The 22,100-nt window shown below is 42.8% G+C and overlaps 1 protein-coding gene across 3 annotated transcripts in view; it reads left to right on the top strand.

The window, feature by feature from the left end:
- Nucleotides 1-22,100, top strand: part of pax3a (paired box 3a) — a 38,347-nt gene that overhangs the window by 6,221 nt on the left and 10,026 nt on the right. Inside the window, exons 3-9 of one of the 3 annotated variants that reach the window (XM_052087942.1) lie at nucleotides 644-751; nucleotides 3,006-3,091; nucleotides 3,731-3,798; nucleotides 8,097-8,332; nucleotides 9,373-9,502; nucleotides 9,590-9,733; nucleotides 21,232-21,431. In XM_052087942.1, the coding sequence (XP_051943902.1) occupies nucleotides 3,768-3,798; nucleotides 8,097-8,332; nucleotides 9,373-9,502; nucleotides 9,590-9,733; nucleotides 21,232-21,431 (741 nt within the window). In that variant the 5' untranslated portion in view covers nucleotides 644-751; nucleotides 3,006-3,091; nucleotides 3,731-3,767. Of the gene's footprint in view, nucleotides 1-643; nucleotides 752-3,005; nucleotides 3,799-8,096; nucleotides 8,333-9,372; nucleotides 9,503-9,589; nucleotides 9,734-21,231; nucleotides 21,432-22,100 lie in introns of all 3 variants that reach the window. The other 2 variants (XM_052087941.1, XM_052087940.1) reach the window with 2 other exon arrangements.

Here is a 22,100-nt window from a genome sequence, read left to right as displayed (position 1 = left end):
AGTTGTTCACTCAATTTTTTTTTGGGGGGGCGGGGGGGGGGGGTTTGACACGCGAGCAAAAATTGAAGCTACAAGTGCTTTACGACAGGCAGCTGTTTAGCATATCAAAACACATTTTTCGACAATTGGTCTCTTTCCTGCCACTGCCAGTTGAAGTTGACTGTCAAGATAAACATAAAGAGAATTGCCCGTTGTGTATTTAAAACGAGCTTTGTAGCTTTGCCTTAACTGTGTGAGCCATTGTTGTGAAACGAGAAATTTAGCGAGGAGTGCTGGCGACGGCAGTTGAAGTCAACTCCGTTTTTTGATTTGTTTTTTTAATAGAAATGGATGAAGAATAAAATCGGCCAGCTTTGGTTTGATTATTAAGCTGTAATGTAAAAAAAAAAAGAAAAAAAGAAAGCAAACATGAACTCTGGCCAGCAGATGGCAGCATTGGGTCGCTTTTGAATCGCCATGTCTCAATTGAACATGGCTACGGAAAACCATGAACAAGGGGGATCTTTAAAAACGTGACGTTACAAGTGGTTCAAATAAAATTGAACTTTTACTTCAGTAATGACATTCTAAAGTAATAGTATTCTTATTTGTGTACTATTTCTTTTAGTCACTAAACTACCTTTGTTCTTTTCTAAATTGGCAGTTTGTAAGAAAGCGTCCCCGCAAGGATCCGTGGCAGCTCCGAAAAGTGAAACATGATGATGATGATGAAGAAATTGTGGAGCTGGTGCTGGTACGAGCTTTCAAAGAGGTACCATTTTCATTTGCATTCCCGATGTCTTGTTGAGCACATCACTCACATCGATGTGGCCCACATCTCACGTGCCGCACAACAAATAAGACACTAACTGTCAGTCTGCTGCTGAATGAAAGGCTTTACTTATACTTTAGATTTTCCAAAGTATCTGGATCCAGATGATTTTACTTTGTGCAACCACTTGAAAAAAAAATAAAATGGAGTTAATTAAACACAAACAAAAAACTTTTTGTTAGGCATGAAGCAGATCGTTAGTGAAGTTGATCTATTCTCGTGGGTTATATGACTTGGAAAACAAACTTAAGGCCGTGAGATGATTTCAAACCCCTAGGAGGTCATCTGCACGCCCTTTGTCCCGTTACTTTACAACACTACTTATTTTGACCCCCTGCCCAAAAGTTATTTCTCTCATCTTGTGAAGGTGCATGTACCCTCAGGGTCATTGGCTCGGAACCCCCTGCTGGGTCAGTCCACCGTGGGGAGTCGGGCATTAATACAATGGAACATTTTGGTAGAAAAAGTGGATTTTAGAGGACACCAAGCTGGTCACTTTTTTAATAAAGAATTGGATTATAGTATTAGAAAACATCCTGGGGACTGTACAAGTACTTACATTTGAGTACCCGCCAATACCAAGTACTGATACTTGAGAATCTTGCAAATCTGTTTGATAATGTTTTTTTTTGTGAGTGTGTTAATCAAATACTGTTACAAACACAAACTTTTAGGCATAGCATAAGTTTCACTCAAATGCAATGCGTCACGCATGCACATATCACATCTACTTTATTAAAGTATGGTTAAAACTAGATTTGTTTAATCAAATGAAACTATTTTGCTATACTGATCTTTCCGTTCCAGTACTTCCGGAGGGGACTGTTTGTGGGTCAGATCTAAATCCTGCAACAGTCACTCCCATCATTGAAGCGTTTACACCTCTAAATACAAGAGGGAGCTTCTGCTTTTGGATCCCAGAGTTTATTACCATGACCCAGTCGCTGAAGCAGCTTGAGGCACAGACCGCGGACTCGGAACTCACACCAGAACTAACCACCGTCCTAATCCTGTGGATGGATGCTGTGAAATTGATTTTCAAATCTCTTTCCCAATTTGTCACAAGTTGGCATCATGTGCTTACAGTAGATGGAACCAATGTTAGATATGTTCGAATGCCCACACCCTTTTTTTTTTGTTCTTTCTGCTATTCAGCACTACAGCAATGGACAGCGCCAAAACGTTTCCATTAATGACTGACACCTACCTTCCTTCCTTCACAGGGCGTCTTAATTTTTTGGAACCCAGGGAAATTTTTCCAAGGGCAGTCCTCATAATCCTAACTCTAATTAAAGATGTGTCCCAAAGGGACATAGGACTTAAACACTTTCTTATTTTTGAGAAAAATAATATTTTTCTGCAGGCAATTTTTTTTAATATTATGAAAATAAAGTGGTGTATCGGTGCCTTGAGGTACAAGTTACCTGACTTGAAATTGTTACTTCCAGTTTAATTTGACTGTTTTTACATAACGTGGTTTGTGAGTAACAATAACAATATTAGAGGACTGTGATTCACAAGCGCCGCACCAGCAGTGGGTTTTAGTGGTTCATTTGTGCATCTTTCTACATTTCTGTTAAGTAGTATGCTGTGAGATTTTTCTTTGTAAAATATGTGCCTTGGTTCAATAAAAGTGGCCAACACGGAGCATTTGATGCATTCAGTGTATTAGCGACCTCGTGTGGCTGAATTCGTCAATGCGGCTGTCTTGTAGAACTGCCCAAATTGGCAAGCGGTTACTTCTATGAAATCAAGTGTGAAAACGGGAATCAGTCACAGGCATTGAGAGACGATAAATATTCTCAGAATTTTCGCTGGATACATTTTGACAAGCAGACAAAACATTATGACCAATGGCAAAATAACTATGTTAAATAGAGCAAATGTATAAAATATTTTACCTTGACAAAAACTATTCACTTTGTTGATTCATCAAGTGCCTGTGGAGGTGTAGGAAACACAATTCAAGGTGTGTGTCTCTCTCTCTCTCTCTCGCACAAACACACACGTGCAGACAGCATACTCTGTCGAGGGTATCCCACCTGACATACAGGTGGATAATAATCTGCATTTACTTTTTTTTTCTCATGGGCCCGTAAACCGTTAGCTAAACTATTAAGCGCTCCTTGCATGACCACAGGCTGTATTGTTAACAAATTCTGCTCTCCTTCTCTTTCTTTTTTTTTTTTTCCAGGCAGCTCACCTGGCCTCTACTGACAGTTCCCTTTTGTCATGGTAACACCGCTCGGTTGGAGCTCAAGCCCTCGGCTGTTGTGGGTCGTATGTATTTGATCACATCAAACACATCCGAAAAACAGTCCCTCTTTTTCGGCCTGCCGTCGTAACGATAATACCTTGAGGCAGGTAACCAGGGAATGGATTTCCTCCCTGAATGTCATCCTCTTCCTAACAATGCCCACTTTATGGTGTAAAAGCTGGTAGAAATCATCCCACAGCATCATGCAGTTTGTAAAATGCAAATGTTCAGTCGTGTAGATTCCTGGAAGGTCTGCACACTCAAATGCCAGGTCTTTGTGAGAAAAAAAAAAGACACCGCTATAAATTACTTTCAAATTTTCCCACCATTAATGTAACTTATGACCTGTACAATGCAATTGAATTAGAAAAAAAACCAATCTTTTTGCGAGGAAATAAAAATGAATAACTGAAATGTGTTTGCATAAGTGCGCACACCCTAGTACAACTGGAATGTGGCTGTGTTCAGAGTTAACCAATCACATTCAGCCGCCTGTTAAATAGAAGCTGGCACACCTTAAAAGGCCTCTGATGAACCCCCGGTTTCATGCTGTTCTAATAGGCTTTTCCTGACATATTTTGAACTCTTCTCTTTTATTTTTTTGAAAGTTTGATGCAAGCACACCACCTGTTATTTTGAACTGCTTATCATTTCCAACACAGTTTCAACTGAAGAGAAACCCCCCTCCGCCTCCGAAGCATGATCTTGCCACCACCATGCTTCACTTCAGGTAGGATATTTTTGTGGAGATGAAAAGTGATGTGTTTGCACGAAACATACAGTACCTTTTTGGAATTCTGGCCAAAAAATTCAATATTGGTTTCACTGCACCATAACAAACATGTGGTTTGACCGTGTGTTGTGGTCACAAAAACCGGGCATGTAAACTGGGGTGTGTAGACTTTTTGTATGCATGTAGTCAAGTATGACTCGGGCAAATACAACAGATTTAATGCTAATCCCAACAGTACACTGCGTCTTTTTCAACATTTCTGGGTGTTTCGCAATAACGTAGGGAAAAAAAATATTTTTAACAATTGGTTTGTTGACATAAAATATGATTGAATAGAATGCCTTTGTTCAAATTTTCAAAACAGCGCAATGTAAACTTTTCTGAAGCTATACATTTAACTTCAACACATTTTAATCTTTGAATCACCTTGTAGTATTTGTTTTTCTTGCAGAATAAGATCATTCTTCTCTCATTTTTCTGATCATGCTACAGTGCGTTTTGATTCAGATGCAATCCGATTTAGAAATATACACTGTTTTTGCAGTTTTCAATCCTTCAGATCACGATACTCCACAAAGGTTGAATTGAGGCAACGGGACTCCTTTTGTTTATTGAATGTGCTGGGGAAGGGGGGGGGGGGGGGGGCGGGGGGGTCCAAAACGTTCAAAAAGGCTATGAGACCAATATTTTGTTTATTACTTCCATGTCAGTAATTCCTGAGCTGTTTTCCGGCATAATAAACATTGGTGTCTATCTTCATAAATTCCTTGGCAAGACACGGAAGAAAAGAAAGACGATTTACACAAAGCCGTCTATAATGACGCCTGTGCTGACCATATAAAGGCCAACGCGACTCTCTTTAGTTAAGATTCAGATCAATAACTTTTTTTTTTATTATTAAGTGCGAGGATTATCTCAATTAGCCAATGCTGAGCGGTACAATAAATGAGGGATTTATTCGAACAGACCAAGCGCACCCATTTGCTTTACACTTCACGCCCAAATCTACAGCATTTGTATGAGAGCCATAACTTTGTCTTTGGGGACTGGCAAATGACTACTTGTCGTCATGTGTGCACTTTGAAGACTTGTGCTTCCCCCCCCCCCCCCCCCCCCCCAACCCCCTCGAAAGGCCAGAATGACTTCTTGCGTTTCGTGAAGGCAACACACTGTTTCTTTTCAGAGACATTTTGTACTTCATTTTTAATGCATTTTGTCCGCCGCCACAGTACATTTCTGACTCGGTTTGCCCTGCTAATTGATTTGACACGCTGGATCCAATGTCCTTTTCATGATAGTCAAACTTTACTATGACTTTTATGGACATATAATGTTTCCACATGCCCTCTTGTCACACAGTGCTGTGTGCGTGTGCCCCAAAAGCAAAATGCAATACAAATATTGAATTTAATATGGGGGAGGAAAAAAAAAAGGAATGCAACCCCCCGCCAAAAAAACCTTACATCCTTAATTTGATGCTTTTTCCTGCTTCATTTGCATATTTGTCGTTTTTCCTGAAAGTTACACGATCTTTATTAATAGTTATGAGAGAATGTTAGTTATAACAATGCACCAGTTTGTCCTACGGGGGTCATGACCAGTTATATCTTGGGGATGTCGGTCACTCGGCAGCCTATTGTCTTATTCCTGGGGGAGAAGGGAGCCAAAAATGTATCGGTCTGTTAAACACGCCTAATTATCATAATTATCACAACTTGACAAGGCTTCAGTAAGTCAAATGATCCCTCATGTGCTTCTATGTGTCCCTAATCGAGAATTTGCACGGCTGTGTTACACTGCCGTGTGTCTCCAACACATGTCCTTGCAGCTCTCATTGTTGCTGCAACCATTTGATGAAGCTTTTTTTTTTTTTTTTTTTTCTAGGGCGGTATTGTGTAGTTTCAAAAACGAAACAATAAAAGACGCTCATCACATTTTAGCGCACTCATTACATGTGCAATCGGATTTGAAAGTTCATATTTCCATCTGCTGTTCGGGGCGTTGAATGTGAACAACATGGCACCACTTTGTAAGGTGTTTACTGCCTTGTCGTAACACGCGGCCTGCAACATATTATTAAACATAATGCTGAATTAATAGGAATAAGCAACTAGTATAAATAATCCAATGCACAGGATTATTATACAATAAATGAAAACTGTAAAAAGTAAAAAAAAAAAAAAAAGGGAACCATTCTTGCAAATTTGTAAACACGTTTTGCAAAACGTAAAACTAAATTGTGCAAATGTAAAATGTGAAAATGTAACACAATATATGTGAAAGAGGGGTAAAAAAAGATGAATGCTTGCCTCCTGTTGTCCATCTAATATCTTGGCAAGTGTAAACGGATCCATGATTTTTATGAGTGTAAGAAAATAATGTTTTGGGCCTCAGGGGGGGAAAAAGCCTCCATCAGTTTGATTGTTTTCATTTCTATTCTTTGCCTGTAAAGACTTTCATCATTTTTTCCAGACCACATTGCAAAGACACCATTAACAGGTTATGATTGCTATTTGCATGCTGTGTCACGCTTGTATCCCTGTTTGAATGCCTTTTATTTGGGGGGGGGGGAACCCCCACAACCACCTCCAACTAAATAAGATAAGAAAACCTTTTATTTGTCTCACAATGTAGAAATTTGCAATCTACAGCAGCAAAATTTGGAGGGAAGAAAGTAGAAAAAAACGAAGTGTTTGCATGCACAGATACATTTTAAATGTGTGTGGATTTTTTTTTCAATGAGTCATTTCACAACATTGCTCATCACTGAAGAAAACAATCCCTTCACTGAAGCATGATTGTCACAGCATCATATGTTTTGGGGCTGTTTTTCTTTCCGCTGGAACCAGGGCCTTAGACACGGTGGAAGCAATTATGAACAATTCCAAAACAAAAAGCAGTGAGCGTTAGCACAAAACCTTCAGGCTTCTGCAAGAAGACAAAAAAAAAACTAAACTGCTTGAACACTGAAGTGTAGTTTGGATTAATCACAGGAACTTAAAATACCACCAGGTAGATTGAGGTTAAATGTGATTGGTTCACTCAAAACATAGTCACATCCCAGTTATAAGAGGGTGTGCACAATTTTGCAATTTGATTCCTGGTTCCAGTTTTCTTATGACAAAAACCTAGTATTTGACCAAGGGTATATAGACTTTTTATAGCCACAAGACTGTTTTAATTTGTATTAAACAAAGTCGAAGAAAAGTAAAATAATTTTAAAATGAATTTTAAGACCTTGGGGGTCACTCAAAAATGTTCAATGTTCAAACTGCATGTAATATTAAGCTTAAAATAATATTTAGGAATAAAACCTAGTTTTTAAAAAATGAACACTTAGGCCTACTAAGCGACTGTATTTTGGTCATGGTAATGCTACTTGGGGAGTTTAAAGTATTTTTGCAGGTGTAAAAAAAGTTCGAGAAACATTGATTTCGATGATCTATTGCAGACAAGTAGACCGATAGTCGTCCCTCGAGTGAAATGAAGGCAATCAAAAGACAATGTGGAGTTATGCTCTGAGCCTACAAGACATCAAACAGGTAAAAGCGTCATCCATTGCTTTTTAAAACCTGTGAAAAAAAGTTGCATCCACCATAAACTTGTGACATCGCAGCCAGATGACCCTCTTGAGGGCAAGCCACCATCCAGAGGGGCTAACTCGGGGTCCAATCAGAACGCCCCGCGACCTCTGGACGTCCGGAGACAGAACCAATCACCAGGCTCGCCTGCGAATTACAGGGGACAGCCACCACGGATAAAATTGTTTGACTACCCCTCCGTCCTCCCAAAACATCCTCGCAATCCTCAAAGGACGACTTGCGAAACTCCATTAAGTTTGACGCAAAACCCCCAGAAGAACTTTGCCCAATTCGGTTCTTATTGACAGTTTTTTTTTTTATTGAGACGAACAACCTGTTGAGCGAGGAAAGCAGGCAGGCTTCACCCTGCAAATAAGGAGTGCTGCTGCACATATTTTCTTTTTTTGACAGGGCTGGGGATTCAAAACAAGCATTTTGGAACGCACTTTTTTGGGAGGGGTGGTGGGGGGCTGACAGACGATAAAGAGACATGACAGCACTTGCAGGAGGTTTAACGAGAATGATGAGACCCGGTCCACACCAGAATTACGCGCGGGGAGGCTATTCTCTGGAAGGTAAAACCATTAAAAAAAAAGAAGCAAATCTATTATAGTATGTGGGTTTTGTTTATTATTTTACTACTTTCCCATCGTGTTAATATTTTTATGCATTTATATTTTGGGGCTGACCCCCACTTCACTGGACCATCGGCAGTGTCCACCCCACTTGGTCAGGGTCGCGTCAACCAGCTCGGCGGCGTGTTCATCAACGGCCGGCCTCTGCCCAACCACATCCGCCACAAGATCGTGGAGATGGCCCATCACGGGGTCCGGCCCTGCGTCATCTCCCGCCAGCTGAGGGTCTCTCACGGCTGCGTGTCCAAGATCTTGTGCCGCTACCAGGAGACTGGATCCATTCGGCCCGGAGCCATCGGAGGGAGCAAGCCAAAGGTACGAATGCCATTCGACGGATTTTGAAATTGTTATTTCGACATGCATGAGACCTTAGTGCAGCACTTTTGCGATGTTTTTTTTTTCTTTCTTTATTCCATTTGTCATCGAGATGCTTTCTTTAAATGGGGTTTTGGTATTTTTTTGTATCGCAAAAATAGAAACACAAACAGAATGTAAAACGATGCTCGACAACAATATATTCTTTTCCTTATCCGTTCCGTAATATATTGCATCTAGAAATAAGCACGCGTTTTTCCCCCCTGAAACAAGCACAACCGCATTTTGTCTGCATATGAAAAGTCAGATTATTATTTATTTCCCCCCGAAACATTCTTGCATGCTCAAACAAAAACGAAACATGCAATTTAGGAGCAGAAATCTGTTCATATATGCTGGATTAAAAAAAAAAGTTAACATTTTTAATATTCTTTTATTTTGGAGCATTATTCCGTGTCTGTCGGAGTAATCGTCAGCGTTTCCCCTCAGAAATATAAGCACAAACAGCAATTGATAAACATGGTGCATGTAAAAAGTGACTTGACTTGTTATTCTATGTTAAAAATAAGCATGATTTTTTTTTGCAAAAATATGAGCTCAAAAGGCATTCAAAATGCTATATATAAAAAGACAGCATGTTTTTTAAAATTCTCATTTTGATATTAAAATAATGTTGCATGCTTACAGAAATAATTATGTGAGCTCCAATAATTAATGCTGTACTGTATATAAAAATCGAACATGTTTTTGTTATTCCTCGTTTTTAATAAAGTTCATATATTGCATACTAATAGAAAAAATCGTGCTTTTTGTAAAAAAAAAAGTTTATCTCGAACAAGAACAAACATGCTGTACGTAAAAAGTGATCATATTTTTATTACAAGTCATTTCTTGAATGCGAGTAGCTCTTCACTTTCACTAAGATACAGAAAACGACATCATGTGTATTATTTTAGAGAAATGTGAGCACGGGCATTTTTTATGAAGTGCTAAATATAAAAAAAGTGATCGTGTTTTTTTATTGTTCGTTCCTCATAAAGCAAAGTGCTTCTCCAGAATTGGACAAGAAGATTGAGGAGTACAAGAGGGAAAACCCGGGAATGTTCAGCTGGGAAATTAGGGACAAGTTATTAAAAGATGGCATCTGTGATAGAAACAGCGTTCCTTCAGGTAAATAAAAACAAAAAAGCTCATTTCTGCTTCCATAACGTCTGGAGTTTTCCTTCAATTATATTTTTTTCTTCTTCCCAATTAAAGTGAGTGCCATCAGTCGCGTTATGAGGTCCAAATTCGGCAGTTTGGGTGACGACGATGAGGATGGTGATGAGGTGGTGAAGAGGGAGATGGAAGACAACGAACCGAGGACTAAACACAGCATCGATGGCATCCTGGGGGACAGATGTAAGTTTTCTTCCGTATTTTCGTGTCACACTACACGCGATAGTCAGAACCTCCGCGTTGGTTTTTGTAAAAAAAAAAAAAAAACGAAACTGCACACTTCTTTCTTCGAACTTTGTGCACGATCAAAATCTTGACAGAAGTCGGCCAAAACTCACAATTCCGTTTGAGGCCGAACGAAGCAAAGTGGGTGATGAATTATTCGTATTTATGCAAAAAAAAAAAAAGGCAGTTCGATTGGTGGAAATGGAGCGGAGCCAATTGATTGACACCTGTTGATTTAAGACCTGTTGCATTGTCTTTCCCCTCGAGGAAATGGGGGCTCAATGGAGTTAATGATTGATGAAGACTGTAACTCCCTGCGGTGTCCTCGTAAAAAAAAATCACTGCACGTTCGTGCACAGATTTCACGTCGACGGCCGGTTAAATTCCCCCTTCGGATAAGCGGTTCAGAAAACGCACGGCTGGAAACACCAAAACACCAAAACAGGTGATTTGAGCTCAGTTTTGCAAGTCCAAATTGAGCATTTAGCGCTTTTGTCACGGCTCTGTGCTCAAGGAAACGCGTTCCTAGCCGCAAGATTCAAATCCCAACCTTTGCTTCTTCACTTTCATCTACAACAAGGAATGCCACCCCCCTCGATCTTTTTTTTTTTTTTTTTCGAACCGCCTCGGGCGCCAACATTCATTCATTATCTGGGGGCAATTCGCTTCCCGAAACTTCACCGAACGGCTCTTATTCAGAAATGACTTTTACTACATCGCAAATAAGCAGTTTAATACGTGCGCCCTATTGATGTCAAATGAAAACGTTTTACATTTATGACAACATTGTCAAATCAATAATAACCTGGTGGAATTGTCACATAGTATAATTTGTCGTCGATCTTAAATTGCGTTTATGTCGTCGATCTAAAATAATGTTTACAGCTATTTAAGACCCACACAATTTCCTCTTGTTTGTTCTCATTTCCCAGACTTATTTCCTTTTGATAGAATCAAAAAGGGCATGGAAAAGTTTAGCATAAAACTGAAACTATGGAAAATATAATGCAATGTGACAAATAAGATTGTAGATAGCTAGCTAGCTAGCCAAATAGCTAGCTAATGAGCTGCTACATAAATAAATATTTTCACAGCGTCAACCTCTTATAGCACACACACCACAGATATGCTTAATGTTTAGCGATAAAAATGAATCGTGAAACAATTAAAAAAAAAGGCGCACGGGAAACATTTTAAAAATACAATATATCAAATCAAGTAAGCTAATATCTAAAAAATCTTGGACTTTTCTAGAGCTTGTTGATGACCCGCTTCTATGAAGTATTTACATCAAATAGACGAAATCCTACAAACAGCTTTCGTCCCATTCATATACAGAGCAGCAGTATATCTTTCTTGTGTCTCTTTGTGGAAGTAGTTGTTGTTTTTCCCTTTTATGGCTGCTCATTAGAATATGAAAAGGGAGCTTTCGGGGCCAGGGAGCAGGGGGGTGACTCAAGGAGAGTGTCTTCTGGCCAAATATTGATTAAGTAGGTGTTTGCAGAGGCCATTGTTGCGGCGCAGAGAGGCCTGTTGCTCTCTGCCCCTTTCTCCTCCAGCGCTATTGTTGCCTTTCCTTAACTGCTCACATCAAAGCTGACTCATTTAGATTTATTTGTCTGGGAAAAGGACAGCGAAAAGGTTTGGGAGATGCATCCAAAGTGCTGGTCCGTTTTGCCTTGGGGTCCGCATGGAATTAGCGAGCGGGTCTGTCAAGCTGTTGTTTGTGTTTTGGACGTTAAGCGTGTGCAGAATTTCAACCGCAGCGGTGGAGTGAGTTGTTTGTGTTTATTCATGGCATTTGAGTACGCGCAGCTTTTGAATTCACAATGAGGCAATCCATTAAAGACCCTGTAAGGTTCATTCAAAAATGTGTTTGTAAATACATTTGCTGGTTATTGTAGAAAATGTGCAAAGACTAGGAACTATGTAGCCTTATGGAGCTACTGCATTCAACTGTTTTTCACCATTTTGTTTTTGGGGCTTGGATTAGCATCCGGCATGAGTCCCTCTTCCTCTGATCCGCAGATGATTATTTGTTAGCTCACGTGCTAGCTGGTGTTTAGTGATGACCTAATATTCTCGATGAAGTCACATTGGCATTTACCTTTTATTTTTTTAAATTATACAGATATGGCCGAGTTGCTCACGACGTTTTTCGCTGCGGTGTGACAAATTTAGAAGGCATATTTTATTTCACTTGACAGGTACTTTAAGTGATAGCATCCTCGCTTCTGTTTACTACTGTTTGCATTTTAGCCTCATTGAACTAATTCAAGCAGGCCGAGAAAGAGGAGTCGCCACTCTTGCAAATATCCATTTATGGCAGCGGGGTGGGAGAGAGGGGAGGGGGAAAAAGAACAGCTCAGAAATGCAAACAGTCAAAGGGATATAACTTTTTCTTTTCAAGGGAGTCCCGCCGTGCCGCGTTGAATGAGGGCCCGCTTCTTTCAAATGTGCCATGGTGAACGCAGTCAACATGTAATAATTGCTCTCATTGAGGTGCATTCCAGCAATCTGCCGCCATTCTGCAGCTTCAATTGTGCAGCGGGGCAGGCGAGCAACCCCGAGGGCTCCAAGGAATCAAGCTTTGACAAAAACATGAAAGATTGCACCGCTTTTCTCGCTAAGGAGCCTAGCGGGACTTTGTTTGTGTCAACACGCCGACTCCCCGCAACTTTGGCGCGAGGTAGATTTGGAGCAAGCGAGGCGAAACCGTAATCCAATTCGAAAGCTTTCTAACATCCGAGAATATAAACAGCAGCATTTTTACAGCCGGGCCGCAACCTTATTAAGTGGCGATGGCGTTTCCATGGTGAATGCGTTTCAATATGGGATGTTTAGCGGGACAGTCGTCAGTGTAGCCAGCGGAATGTCTGCTCAAACGGCTACAGTTCCATTTTCCTCTCAGGGCACGGGAGCAATTTTTATGTGGGCTTCGTTCTCTTGTGTTTTTGGGGCTTATAATGGCAGTTTCGTCAAAAGGCCCGCTTCGAAAATAGTTTACGGGAACTGTGCCAAAGTCTTAAGCCTCGATCGTAGCATTGTTGATTTTGTGTCCTTTTTCACCGCAGCTTTGATGTTGACACAGAAAAATAGGACACGTTTCATTTTGAGGCAAGTTCCAGCAATTTGATGTTCAGTTCTCAGCATGTGCAGTTTAAGGATAGAGAACTACAGTATATGCTACACAAACACTGTAAAGTTAGGCCCCAAAGTAGTCATATCCTGGCCAACTTTGATTGAAAAAACGTTTTTTGGCGGATGAATATCGTATGGCTGAAAATAATAAAAGAACGTGGCAAATGACTGTAATATGTGAAAGATTGAGATTGTGCAATATTATGCCAAATTTCCTTTTTTTTTTTAGAAATTTAGAAAACAAATTTGACAAAAAGTTCTACAACCAAAACTATTCATATCCCTCCATCCAGGCATTTGGAGTTGATTAGAAAGCTCTTGACCACGTGTGTCAAACCCAAGGCCCTGGGGTCAGATTTGGCCAGCCACATCATTTTATTTGGGCCACGAAAGCAAATGATGTGACTTCATGTTTCTTTCTAAAATATCAAAAGTGCAAATTTTCTTCACTTAAAAAAAAAATTGAAATATTGCAAACATTTTTTTGTTACCAATTCCCCTTTTAAAATAAATATATTTAGGCGGTACGTCGGAGATATGAAACATTTTTACAAATGTAAAACAAAAAAGAAATCTTGCAATGTTGCTAACACTTGCTAGCTTGTTCTGGCAGTGTGTTGTTAAAATAAATACATAAAAAATAAAGATGATGGCCAGCATATAAATCCTTTTGGGTTCAACTGTAATGTATTATCATTGGATTTGTATTATATTACCAAACAATTTCGTCATATCCAGGAAAAAAAATATTTCCTGTGTACCACGGCAAAAGCAACACGTCTGACTTTTGCACATTACTGTATGTATACAGAGTGCTGGAATTCCTTCCCACTGTCCCACTTCTCTTATATAAACACACTTTCATTGGAATGATTCTTAAAACTCTGCACCCCCCCCCGCCCCCCTGAAAAAAGAGTGAAAGCAAATCCACTTGAGCTGATCTGCAACTGAATGCGACTCTATGCTTCATTAAAGCCTCTTTCTCTGTTGGCACCAGCATTGTGATCCTCCCAATATTAATTCAAAGGACAATTAATGAATTCAGGCCAACTTTGAAGTAATGGGCCGGGGTCTCGCCCTGTGCCGGCCCCCTCAGCACTGATGTACTCTCCTCCGCATTCTCCCCGCTAACCCCAGAGACAGCGTGAAGTGGCTGAAAGAGAAGCCATGAGCAATGGAAGGTCAAGGAGAGGAGCCCCAGTAGAAAAGGAGCTCTCTATTTCCTTGGAAGTATTAGCCAAGCAAAACTCTCTGATGGTGAGGATAAAGGAGCGGGAAGAGAAAAAAAAGGGGGTGGGGTGGGGGTGCGAGGGGACTCTGCAAAGAGGAGCACAATGGGATAGTTAATTGACTAAAGCCAGACAGCGTTGTCAATCACTTAACTTTGTTTAGCCTACCATCTTTTTTTTTTCCTCTCCCTTTTTGCCCTTTTTTTAAAATCAGTGGGCACATTGTGAACATGCCAGCACCGCTGGGCCCATGTTTTGAGTTATGCCTTTTTGATTCAGTCCTTAAAGTCATCGATGCTGGAAGTTCGCAGCCTCATACAGTTTGAATTTGCCTTTGCCACCACAATGGAGTTGAAATTTTATACTTGACTTGCATATGGATCGTTTTATTTCAAGTTTCATTGAAGAGGCTTCACAAAAAATATGGCATTTACCATTTTGGAATTGCAGCGATTTTATTCAGAGTCCCGCATCGCCTTTGGAGAATATCAATTTGTTGCCCTCATAAATGAAAAAAAAAAATACAAATATGTAAACCGTCAACATATTTATCAACACCTGAAAGTGAAGCTACTGTGCATAAAGTAGAAACGCATTCCATTCTAAAATGACCTAAACATAAAAGTACGTTTTTGTATTTCAAATCCGTGGCGGTGATGTTTGAAGGTAAAATCCCTAAAAAAGTGTCGTTGTTTAAATTACGTCTCGGCCTAACTGGAGTTAAAAGGGGACTGATGGAAAAGTGTAGGAATGCGAAGGTTGGTTCTGCGTCTGTGAGGTGGACTTGGAGGGTCGCCAGCGAGGTGATCTTTGCAGCAAAAGTGCGCAAGAGCTGTGAAAAGGTCAGGGGCTAACCAAGGGTCACTTGACTGTTAAAACTATCAGGCCCCATGGAGGAGGTTAGAATAATGTTTAGGGAAAGGAAAACTATTGCCCGCGCCGCTCATGTCACATGTCGGAGGCCGTTTGCATCGGGCTTTTAGAAGTAAAATCGGCTCAAACGAGTTGTTTGTTCACACGGTTTCAGGACTGCAAACAAACAAACAAAATAGGACCTCAAAGCAAAAGTCGCGCTGAGAATAGTACACACACAACTGTACAGTTTACAGCCATGAGCGGAAAATATTGTCAGTGACTCATGTGTGATGTTTCAGTAGTTTAGTTACTTCATGTTTTCGTCTTTGAATTAGCTTGAGCTTTAGCATTAGCATGTTTAGCTTACAAAAATCTGCAGCATGATTGAGACAATCTGAGGGAGCCCCCCCCCCCAAAAAATTAATATATTTATATACACATTTTCACTGATTGTGGATGGCGTTCATTGTAGTCGGTTTGCATATATTGTATACCGTATTTTATTTATTTTTTTAATGACGACATCGCCAGCATGTGACTTGTCATATATATTTCAGTTTTTTTTTTCAGATCACTGCGATCGTTTAAAAAAAATTTTTTTTTTTGGACAACATTCCAATTAAATTGTTCAAAAAGCCTATAATTAGCTCTTCTTTGAAATACCCCCTCAGTCTCCTTTCGTCAGCGCACTGGAGGCTTGAATGTGGTTATTTCTTGTCGTCTGTCTCGCGCAAACCCACGCAGGCTAGTTAGTGCCCATTTGAATGGAACACGCCACCTGTTGCTGCGTCCCGCGCGGGCTCACCGCTGCTTGCTTTGTCCCTGCCCCGAGGGTGGAAGTACCACCGTGAAAGTGTCACCTAACCGCACCACAAGTGGAACTAAATAATCAGCGCCGCACACCGGGCACATATAATGCCCATGCGGTGCCATTGGTGGATTTTGTTTGTCAGCGATATTAGAAAGAGAGACATTTTTCAACGTCGTATCACCCGCTAGCTCTTTCTAAAGCGCCAACCGCCTTTGGACTTATTCACTCAATCTTTTTATGTCCATCATCATCACCATCATTCCCCCCCCCCCCCCCCCCCCCACCCGGTTTCCCATGAAGGCAGCTGCAGGTTTCTGCATGGGGGCTCTTTAGCAAGTCAAGTGAGCAGCCCACTGACTCCCACCCAACACCCCTCCCCCCCTCCTCCTCCTCCTCCTCGTCCCCCCGCCCCTAAACTGTTCACTCCAGCTGAGCCTATAAGCTGTCAGTTAACTATTCTTTTCCTCCCATGCATCTGCTCTACGTGGGCCTGCCAATATTTTATTCAGGGTGCCGACTCGCACTCTGAGCTGTGGGATGAATAGAGCCAGATCTACTTCCCTGGGCAAATAACTAGTTCATTTGTCTCTTCTGCCCTTTGTTTTTCATTGGCAACACATGTCACAGGCTCAATTACCTTCTCTATTAACAACCCTGGGGAGGAAGGGCAAGCCGGCCCCCTTACCAAGGCGAGGCTGTAAAGTGGCCCATATGCTGCGCTTCTCTTTTCCTTTCCGTCACAATCACTTTTCATTTTGCTCTCACTCTCCGCACCCGATTCATACAGGGGGCTTGCTTTGGTAATAGAAATGGAAAACCTTTATTGTGCGGATACCAAATTGAGGTGCAGGCCCAAGTTTAGATGATTAAGATACAGAGATTAAAAAGTATACGAAGATAAGCAGTGTGGCACAATATCATCAACTTTAAATAAGATTTTCATTTATTATGATCTCCCGTTGGGAAATCCCCTGCTCTATATTATAAAAAAAATTCATGTCAGCGCAATATGGAGCAAGGCAGGGATGGTCCACTTTAATGATGGGTGGGGTGGGGGGTGCAATTTTCATCAGTGCTCCTGGGGAGCTACATAGGACCACGCAGTTTCTTATCACAAGTATGACAAAAATGCTGCAGATTAAATCTTTTTTTGGGATAAGCGTTGGTGTTTCTGAGTTCAATACAGTGCTGCTGACCTTCTCTGTTCATTTGCAAGATGATACAGAAAGTATAATTCATTCATTCATTCATTCATTCATCTTCCTAACCGCTTGATCCTCACTAGGGTCGCGGGGGGTGCTGGAGCCTATCCCAGCTGTCTTCGGGCAGTAGGCGGGGGACACCCTGAATCGGTTGCCAGCCAATCGCAGGGCACACAGAAACGAACCACCATTCGCACTCACACTCACACCTAGGGACAATTTAGAGTGTTCAATCAGCCTGCCACGCATGTTTTTGGAATGTGGGAGGAAACCGGAGCACCCGGAGAAAACCCACGCAGGCCCGGGGAGAACATGCAAACTCCACACAGGGAGGCCGGAGGTGGAATCGAACCCGGTACCTCTGCACTGTGAAGCCGACGTGCTAACCACTGGACTACCGGGCCGCCACAGAAAGTATCATTGTATTTTATTTTGCCAGCTCCAGAGTATATCATACTCATCTTTAAATTTGGATGATGCTCCAAAGTTTCATCCATACTGTTTTTTGTTGGCTTGCTTGCCTTTATGCCCTATTGTTGATTTTTTTTCTTCCTTTTTTGGATGAATCAATGCTACAGGTGCAGTTCAAGAAACTGGATGTGACTGAAATTACCCTGATTAACCCTCAGGGAGATAATCTCCCCCGGCCTGATCAGTGCCCAAGCTTCGGTGGCGGCTCAGTCGCCTAATCCACCCTGTTTTTGAGCGCGATATTGAGCCCCAACAATTTGCAAAAGCGCTAACCTGTTGAATTCGCCCTACGCGCGACAACGTCTCCGCTATCAATCCAGTTGTCGCATGCTTGTTATGATCCGATTAACCCGCATCTTATAAATGTCTGTTTTACGGATCATTCTGCAGTAGCCCCAATTTCCGCCCCCGCAGTAATAATCTATCTTGCCATTAAGATTCTTGTCGGAGCCACCGCCAAACTGTGAGCGGCCATGAAGTATTCTCAGCTCCCCAGAGCTTTAGCTCCAGCGTAAAATTTGATTTGGGTGTTTAAGTAAGGAGGGCGAGGCCTCCCTTTGTGTGTTTAGTATCCTCTTCTCCTGCTTGTAATGGGGAATGTGTGGGAACAAATTTGCGACTGCATGCGATGGAAAGTGGCCTCATCGGGAAGGTGGCGACACAGCGGGGATGATCTTGGCGCCCATGCACCCATCTTCAGGTGCCACCAGCCTACTCTCCAAGTCGACCCCCACCCTTGGCTTCACCACCCTTCCTACCCCGAAAAAAAAAAAAAAAAAAAAGCCAATGCCCCTCAGGCAGTCGAGGGAGGGGATGAAGGGGTTGCTCTCCCGCTGTGCCCCTCTGCATCCCCCAGTGGCACTTCTTGGACCCCTTTGTGGCCCAGCCCTCCCTTCCACCCTTCATTCCCCCACTGCAACCCCCCTCCCCTCCCACTCACTCCCCTACTGGGCAGGTGACAGGCCCCTGAATGCGGGCCCGGGCGTCCCTGATGGCTCCTACAGATGGAGCGTGGTAATCGGTCCAATAGAGGCCTGCCACAGGCTTTTCCCTGCGAAAATACAAAGGCTTGGCCACATCACTTCCACCAAAAAGCAAGGAAAAAAACAAAAAAACGCAAGACGGAGAGGAAGATTGCAAAAGAGAGTGCAAAGCAGAGGATGACAAAAGCAACACTGTCATCCGCCATTAGGATCGCGTCTGTGACGGAGTGTTTTCTCTAGTTTCTAATAATCAAAACAAGGAACAAGGGGGGGGGGGGGGGAATAAAAGGCAGCAAAAGGAGGCAAGAGCCAACCCCCGCTTTGCAGTTAACATGACTTACTGTGCCGATGGGGAACTTTATGAGCTCCCTTTCCCTCCTCCAGGAACCCATTCTGCAGCATCTTTAATTCTCTGACTTTTTTTTTTTTGTTTGTTTGGTGCAAATTAAGGAATGTTGCAAATCCATGACGAAGCAATGCTTATGTTTGAAGAGTATCAAGTGATGTTTCCCTGTAGGCCTCATCAACAAACCACAACCTCATAGTCCAGGAGTATTTGAGCGTTCGGCCTCAAATCGCCCTGTGCTTGCCTGCGTGCCAGCGTGGCATAATAAACAAGATTAGTTTTGCGAATGGAAACTAAGAAAATAACTAAAACGGAAATTGAAACAAAAAAAGTAACAAAATAGCGATGATCATCGCTAAAATGTCCTTCATGTTCGTTCTTGTCAATTCATTTCAATACATGAGCCCTTGGGGTTGTTAAAAAATATAGTTTTGGCAGTACGACAGAACAGCCGTTAGCCGCGAGAACGACGGTGGGACAGTCGTCTGAGAGAGGTGGTCCCCTTTTTTTTTTTTTTTTTTTTTTTTCACCGTGAAGCGATGTCATCTGGCAGCAGCACATGCAAAAGCGCCACCAGATGACCTCTCTGAGGCAATAAACGTGTTTTTATAGCTCGGATGTCTGCGCGGATTTTGGGTCATTTAACTCAATCCAAAATGTGATGCGATGGATCAAGTGCCCTTTTTTTTGGGTGCATGAATAAAAAATAAATAAATAAATAAATATTGGTGGGCGGCCCGGTAGTCCAGTGGTTAGCACGTGGGCTTCACAGTGCAGAGGTACCGGGTTCGATTCCAGCTTCGGCCTCCCTGTGTGGAGTTTGCATGTTCTACCCAGGCCTGCGTGGGTTTTCTCCGGGTGCTCCGGTTTCCTCCCACATTCCAAAAACATGCATGGACGCTCTAAATTGTCCCTAGGTGTGATTGTGAGCGTGGATGGTTGTTCGTCTCTGTGTGCCCTGCGATTGGCTGGCAACCGATTCAGGGTGTCCCCCGCCTACTGCCCGGAGACAGCTGGGATAGGCTCCAGCACCCCCCGCGACCCTAGTGAGGATTAAGCGGCTTGGAAGATGAATGAATGAATAAATATTTGTTATTTTTTTATAATCTTTTTAAAAATAAAAAACAATATTTTTTTTTTATCTTGCAGACAAGTAACAAACATTTTTGGGGAAACGACAACAAACACTAGAATGAATGAAACCTGAAATCAAATTTTTGAGAAACTATTATAAACCACTCTTGTAACTCATTAAAATTAACAATATCAAAAAAATGAATAAAAGAATCATAATGAAAATTCCAAAACGATTATAACCCGGGTAGCAAAGACCTCGCCTGAGCCTCCGAATCTTCTGCGCCGGCAGTTTGCAGCACCGCAGACTTCCCAGGGCCCAAATCCGTGTGTAATGCCTGGTCAGACGCACACTAGCAACCGGCGCAAACATTTCCTGCTTGGCTCCAGAGGCAAGGGGAGATCCCTGCAAGCCCCCCAGCCCTCTCCTGCGTCGATGTCTGACTTGGCACTTTTTAATTAAAACTTTAAATCTGGAGGGCAGAAGGAAAGTGGACGAGTGAGCCTGGGCGGGAAACAGACAAGCCTCAGTGCCGGCCGGCGCTTGGGGCTAACCTTCTCACTTCTTGTTTGGCGATGTCAAAAAAGGTGCAGTGAACCCTCCTTCGTGAGCTTGAGAGGGTCCTCTGGAGTGGATTTGGGGGGAGTGGATTCGTTCTTTCTGAAGTCCATCTGTGTCGAACACATTGTGCCAGACAGTGTTCTTTGAGCGAAAGCCCGCAAAGGCCCGAGACGTAGCAGATGCATGTTTGTGACTGAGAAAGAGAAGTGAGACTGCATATGTGTAATTGGGGACAATAGCGGGCTGTCACGCTAGTTAGCGAAGCCTAATCATTATTTAATAGACGGGTGGGGTGACCCCCCCACCCCCACCCCTGCAGACAATGCAATAGTCTCCGTCCTCTACTTTAAGGCCTTCATTGATTCAAATCTTCTGCTGAATTAGAGCCCAAAAGCCGTCCCTCGGTCGCCCGCTCGCTCTCTCCGGCCTTCAACTGAACAAACAGATTAAGAAGCACCTGCAAAGGGCCGAGCACCCTTAACTCCGGGACCCTATCGGCATATAGCGCACAGCGTGGCTAAGACCGGGACAGACACAGTGTCCCGTGGAATGGAAACCCCGGTGAGATCTCGTTCTCCTTAATCCGTGTTCAAGCAATCTCCGGCTTTTGATCCCTTCAGGAACCACCGAGGAGTTTAAAAGAAGCGGGAGAAGACAATCTAAAGTGGCTCTGGTACCATGTGCTGCATTCACTGAGACCTTTTGTCTCGGATCTGGCTTTTGTATCGCGGCTTAGTGCACCTCCGCGGGACTCCTCGAGTGACACTTTATTTGTTTTGCAGCCAGTCATTCGGACGAGGGCTCCGACGTGGACTCCGAGCCGGGCCTGCCCCTCAAGAGGAAGCAACGGCGCAGTCGGACCACCTTCACGGCGGAGCAGCTGGAGGAACTGGAGAGGGCCTTCGAGCGCACGCACTATCCCGACATCTACACGCGGGAGGAACTAGCACAGAGGGCTAAACTCACCGAGGCTCGTGTTCAGGTTCGTGCTCTCCCATCTCGCCCCCCCCCCCCCCCCCCCCAAAATCCAATCTTGACTGCAAGTGGCTTTGTTGTGGATCATGCGGGTGTTAAATGGCCTCGGGATGTTGTCACTTATTCCGTACAGCCCTGAGACACGTGTTAAATCGTCAAGCCCTCGACATGTAGACAGACACACTACGCCCACTGTATGTGAGGACGGCTTCCTATTTTTGTCAGCGGGGATGTGAAGATCCCCGAAATACATCTCGGCTTGTTCAGATGGCGTGCCGATAGAAGTTTTAACAGCTGGAACAGCCCTCTGGCTTTATTTGAACCCGGTGACTCGCCGCCGCACACAAAGATGTCTGTGGTTTTCACGACACGCTTCTCATGTTAAGATCTCTATCAGTTCAGCTCCCTGTAATGACACAGAATAGTTTTTTCTTTTTTTTTTAACAAGTGATGAAAAAGTCAACTTTTCTTTAGTGAGGTCATCAGATAAATTTGTGTCTTCCAACCTTTGCCACCCAAGGCTCCCATTTAGAAAACCCTCATGGCACGCCACCCTCCCAAAACATTCATTCATTCATTCATTCATTCATCTTCCGAGCCGCTTGATCCTCATTAGGGTCGCGGGGGGTGCTGGAGCCTATCCCAGCTGTCTTCGGGCAGTAGGCAGGGGACACCC

Source organism: Hippocampus zosterae, chromosome 15 (assembly GCF_025434085.1).
Source record: "Hippocampus zosterae strain Florida chromosome 15, ASM2543408v3, whole genome shotgun sequence".
NCBI lineage: Eukaryota > Metazoa > Chordata > Actinopteri > Syngnathiformes > Syngnathidae > Hippocampus > Hippocampus zosterae.
The sequence above is the reverse complement of the archived record's forward strand: the minus strand, read 5'-3'. Positions and strand labels throughout refer to the sequence as shown.